Raw genomic sequence first — 6162 nt, forward strand, 5'->3', positions numbered from 1 at the left:
AATAGTCCGAAGGGGCCAGGTCAGGTTAGTAGGGGGGATGGTAGACCAATTGGAAACCCAGGGTGTTCAATTTGGCAGCCACAGTGTTGAACGTTTGTGCAGGTGCATTGTCCTGCAAAAAAAGGATTTTTCACGGACTTTCCACCGCATTTCGTCTTAAATGCCTCCTTTATCTGGTCCAGGAGGTTAGCATGATACTGTCCGGTGATACTAGAGCCCTGAGATAGGTAGTCCACCAACAGAATACCGTCTTTGTCCCAGAAAACGGACGCCATGACTTTTTTGGTGGATTTCTGGGTTCGGAACTTCTTCACCCGCGGGGACCCGCTGTGGCGCCATTCCTTTTTCTGTTCCTTGGTTTCTTGGATGATAGATGTGGAGCCAGGTTTTATCCTCAGTCACTAACCTAGCCAAAAAGTCCTGTGCAGCTTCAAAATGGGCTAAAACGGCTTTGGATGCTTCAACTCATTCCTTCTTCTGATCACTGTTCAAACATTTTGGCACCCACTTCCCTGAAAGCTTGCACATGTCTAGGATAATGGTGATAACAAACCCAACACGCTCCCCTTAGGTATCAAGTCTCTGGGCTATCTATTTTCGGATTATCGCCAGTCCTCAATAATCAGCTCATGGACAGCATCGCAGGTTGCTGGGTCAGTTGAGGTTGGGGGTGCCCACTGCAGGGCTAATCTTCAACGTTGAAATGCCCAGTCTTGAAACAAAATATCCAGGTTTTGACAGTGCTGTAGGAAGGACACTTCTCCCCCAGTGTTTGTGACATCTCAGTGTGAATGTCCTTTGCTGACTTTCCCTGGAGAAACAAAAACTTCATGACGGCCTATAACTTCAATGACATAAAACTTGCTTGTTTTAAGAATCGCAAACACCTGATATTTGCATGGTTACATACTAAGATTTTAGGCTGTCATATATCCCCACACTCATTATTCTATTTCATCTGGAAGGGGCAAAGCCAGGGACTTGTCAGCAACCCCTCGTATATTTTATATTACAGAGTAGGTTGCAAGCATGCTTGATCTGATAGGAATATCTGACCACAATCACTTTGCTTTCTTTTTCCATTATTGTTTTATTTTTAGTTTTTTTTGGAATTATTTATACAGAAACAGAAAAGGACAGAAGATGCCCATGATTTATAATATTTATATAATTGAGTATATAGAGTATATAATAAAAGTATATAGAGAGACTAGAAGCTGTTTGCTATTTAGTTAACTTTTTCTAAATTAAACTTAAGATAGAGCTATCTAATAATAGATAGGTTGTTCTGTATGCAAAATTCAGCGTTAGCTACTGAGTTTTAGAAGCAACAAACTTTTTACAACAAAAGCCTACCTACCAACTTTTGGAGAGGCAGAAAAGGGAAACTTTCGCTCAACGTAAGCAAATGACACACACTTGCCATTTTCCAGATAAAAATTATTATACCAAAATTTATAATGATGATAGATAATAATTTTAGATAATGTTTTTCTATAAATTTTATAATAATGAAAAAAATCCCTTTACAGAAAAAGCCAAAAAAAGAATAAAATAATAAAAATGTTGTAAAACAGATTTAGTCACTTCCTTGGGGATATGAAATTTGCCTAATCCAGGTCAGATATACTTAGATTAGGCTCACCCATTATGTTGCAATCATAAACCTCTCTACAAGGAAAAATCCCACAATCTGTATATTCTCTGCTGAAGAATAGAAGCGTACTAACTGTTAATAAATATTTGATTGTCTTTTGCTGACATTTCTAATCCTGATTGAAATAAAAAAGAAAACTGTTTTATGACATACATCCGCTAGAATCTAGTTCCTTATTTGATTTTTATTCCTAAATTAGATTCTTTTCAGCATCTATGTACTTTATACTGTATATGTACTGTATTTTGACATGAATTACTTTGTGTTATTTGTCATTTTGTGATTTATTCCGCTTTCACCACTTGAGGGAGTTTTCTGCAAAGGATTTGATTAGCCAAATAGATTGTGCCTAAAGCAGCCTGGTGTTTGCTCAGCACAAGAGGTTTGAGCTAGGTTTTTATTCTAAGAGGATCATTTCACTTGTAACATCAGGGAGGCAGAAGGTGGAGTATGGAGGCAGGGCAATGAGAAGAATATAACCACCTCTTGGAAGATTGAGCTGCTGACAGCTGATAAGGGGAGATCCTTCTTGAGCTTCACTCAGCTCTTCAGGCATCAGGTTAGCAGCAGAAGAATAAAGAAGCAAATCCAGATATAAAAAATAGTTCCACCATGAGCAACAAATACGATGTGGTTGTCATTGGAGCAGGCATTTCAGGTGTGTAATGTTTCATTAATGCTACAAACACTTAACTTTAATATTTTCACCAAAGATGCAGCCATATATCAAATTTAGATACTCTAGTACTGTCTGTAAAAATTAGGATCTGTTCTTCTTTGTACACATTGCTTAATCCATGTTTATCCTGTAGACACTATCTGTATAATCCTTCTAGGCTGTTGGGCTCAAATTGACAAAGAACATCATTGTAGTCAGATTAATATTTATTTGCAATGTAAAGGATTACCAAAACAGATGTTATGTTATATGGACATTCATTAAACAAATGTATATTATTTGTATATAATGTCCTATATTCATCAAAAGCAACAGCTGATTGTAGATTAGATTTAGTATATGTGTCTGCCAGCAAATATACAGTGTAGAGTCTTTTGAGATAAAAAAGGCAGGGTCAATTGAAGAGTAAAATATATAAATGCTTCTTGTACATTAGAAACTGATCACTGCCGGAGTGATTGATAAAATCATGCTAAGATGTAGCAACAGGTCTGCATTGAAGAATATATGAATGGCCATCTGGAAGGGTGGAGCACAGGGAAAGCCATACTGCCAGAGAATTCACTCATCATTTATTTCCAGGGCCATACCACCTGGACATTGGGAAAGCTTATCTCGAGTTAGATATACAGAATCAAATCAAAGTATAAAAAAGATTTTGAAATAATTAGTAAAATTCCACAACTAAAAAGAAAAAGTGAATGCCTGTAATCATGTTAGTGACTCATAGTTATCATATAGTTAAAGTAATCATAGTTTAGGGACTATATATATATATTTATGTATATATAATAAAATGTAATGTTCAAAATTGTAAAAGTTGGTAGACACCTTAAAATAATTTGTGAATTATTTTAACTGAGTTGGACAAACAAGAATGATTTTCAATAAAGTTATATGCCTTTGTTGTAAAATGTGCAAAATATTTAGTACTGATCACTTTTTTTTGACAAGCTAATAAGAACAGTCAAATAGTGGGTAAGCAGGGTTTTAAGCCAGAAGGGCATATAACTTACCGCTTTAAAGTGGACCTATAATTAGAACTCACTGTCTTCTCTCAGGACACATGAATGTTCTAACAAATCATAGAGTAAAACATATTACTAGACAGTTTATTATGGGGTGGACTCAAAATAGTCAGTTTGCTAAAGTAATGTGCATCATAAACATATGCCATTTCTTAAAAGTTTTCTTTTTATTTCATTTTATTTTCTGCGGAACTTACTCAGGCTGGTATAGCCATGTCACGTTCTTGTTTAAATGTTGACTATGCTTTGCGACATTTCACAGGTCATGCCAGTGTAGACCTATTCATTGTGTGTCAGAATGGCTGCTGTAGTATCTGTCGGGGGCCTGTGTGCCAGGGTAGCAACACGGGAGCTCAATTGGGAGATAGTTGTCAACCCGTAACAGGAAATGCTACACACGGCTATCATGCCAGGCTCACTAGATATTATTTGCTCCAGGTTAAGAAAATTAACTTAAAGATATTTGATTTGTAATGATTGGGATCATATCTCTGCAAATTGCAAAGAGTTTGATTGACTTTTAGGTAAGTACAATATGCATACAATTTGCATGTGGTTTCTTAAATGTCAAATTTTCTGCATCTTTATGACAGTCTCTAAAGAAAACTTTAAGCCTTGGTGAAGAAGAATTGTTGTGTCCTCCAAAATTAATTAGTTGTTTCATGTGTTCTTGTTTTAGCAAACATTATTAGGTTATTTTGAATAATAATTACATCTTGTATATGACACTCTATAAAAGAAGTTGGGGTATGTTTATAAAGCAGTAGACCAGATATTCACCAAAATCCTACTTCATTACATTACATGGATCAAGAAGATTCTCCACCAGATAATGTTTCAGTGAATGTCAGATTCACTGCTTTATAAATAGACTTTGACAATACTTATACATAGCTCATGTAATACAGAATACCTCTCCAGCTCTCTAAACTCATTTGCTCCAAAGCAGGGCACATCATTAGTGCATAGTTAAAGTGGACCTAAATTTTTACTTTACTTTTTTGTAATGCGTCCTGGGAGGCTCTTGGCTGCTCTTTCTGCGTATTCCCTAAACTTGAGGAGAGGTCTGGAGGAGCCCTTTCATTAATGAAGGAAAAAATTTGCTGATCTTACGTACGCTTTTGATATATTGATATTGGCAATCGTTTTCCCCATCTACATCACCATATCTCGCACCTGCGCAGTGTGAGATCAGGTGACGTAGGGAGAAGAACCTGGAAGAAGAGGGAAGGTGCCGGCGCCCAGCACTTCCTCTGCACTGGGCCGGGGACAGATATCGGGACAACGCGGGACCCAAGCAAAGAAACCTCTCGACAGATAGACAGTTCTGTGGGAAAAAAGGTAACTGTTTTTTTTTATTTTGAGTTTAGTTCTGATTTAACAACTCAGTTTCAGGAAGATGAGAAAGAGAGCCACTGTTCAGCCTAAAATATGTAGGCAAATGACACATTCCTGCCACACCCTGGGGTTTAAAAAAATAAAAAAATAAAAATGAAATTAATGATTGGTTAAACTGAGAAGTGTTTTTTTACTTTTTCCTTATATAAACTTTTTTATACATAACAAATTGAATAATTTAGAGGCTGGGTGAAAGAAGAGGGAGAGAAGTGACAGGCCCTCCAAATCAAGAGTAGTTAGAAGATATGCTAATATCTGCCCTGCTTCCTGGGCAAGTCCTTTTTACAAACACCCTGTACCAAGGAGATGACGAATATTGCTTGGTATCTGAGGGAGCAGTCTATAGGCCTGAGCTCTAATAAGGTGGACTACCCAAGCTTTGTACGCACTAGTTAAGTATGTGCATAGTATTTGTAAAAGCTGTGGGCACTCAGTGACAAATGAAGAGTATGATGCATTTTAAGCCCCTATACACAGTGCTTGATTTTAATATTTGTATTACAAATTTATTGACTTGTATTGCTAGTCTGTACTTTGCATGGTCAAAGAGCAACCATGTTTTATTTGATGTGATCAAAAATCACATTGTTTTAGACCAAGCACTAGCACTGGGGATTAACGATTTACAAGATCAATTAATTATATTGTTAAAATAATAAGAAAATCTCACAGTACTCTTGGAAGAAGACCAAAGTGTGGTGCATTAGGATCTCTCAATCCTTATTTTTGGACAGCAAAGTCATGAATAGAGATATTGGTGGTTGTGCACGTGTGAAATAATGTAATTGAGAGAGAGTAATTATCCGATAAAAGCTCACATGGGGATAACCCAACACTGTGGCATATGTTAGGCATAAACTGTAATGCATGTTAACATTGCCAGGTTCCAATTAAACTGGTTCAAATTATAGAAGGTATAGATACCTCTTTTAGTTATTTTTTATTTATATACATATATATATCCAAAATCCCTTTTACATGTTTATTTTACAAAAGTATATTCAGATGACAAACAGGCAAATGCAATGATCTTTCAGTGATTTTAGATAAGCAGTTTTCAGTGCTGTAGGTTTCTTCCAGGAAAGCACAGTGCTCTAAATAAATTCTATGCTAAGAGAAATTCATTCAATGTGACATAAAAGTTAACTAAGAAACAATTTCCACTGTCTTACTGTATGTAGTAATGTCCCTTTAAAAACAATTTATGCTATATGTGTACAGCACACCAGATACCGTATGCAACCAGTGTCCATATTCCTAGGCCTGGAGTATGGTCAGCACCCATTTCTACAAAAAAGGATGGTTATGAGAGAGTCACGTGGTTCGCCTGGTGTAAAGTGCAGAGATGAAGAAGTTTATGATTTCTTCTTTGATATAAACATATTATTTTACCCAATATA

At 36.3% G+C, this 6162-nt stretch overlaps 1 protein-coding gene across 1 annotated transcript in view; it reads left to right on the forward strand.

Moving 5' to 3' along the window:
* Window positions 1–2131: 2131 nt before the first annotated feature.
* Window positions 2132–6162, forward strand: part of LOC140341270 (amine oxidase [flavin-containing]-like) — a 41861-nt gene continuing 37830 nt past the window's right edge. The window contains exon 1 of the mRNA XM_072426874.1: window positions 2132–2315. Coding sequence (XP_072282975.1) covers window positions 2270–2315 — 46 coding nt within the window. The 5' untranslated portion in view covers window positions 2132–2269. The remainder of the gene's footprint in view (window positions 2316–6162) is intronic.

The sequence above is a fragment of the Pyxicephalus adspersus genome, chromosome 1, assembly GCF_032062135.1.
Source record: "Pyxicephalus adspersus chromosome 1, UCB_Pads_2.0, whole genome shotgun sequence".
In the NCBI taxonomy this organism is placed as follows: domain Eukaryota; kingdom Metazoa; phylum Chordata; class Amphibia; order Anura; family Pyxicephalidae; genus Pyxicephalus; species Pyxicephalus adspersus.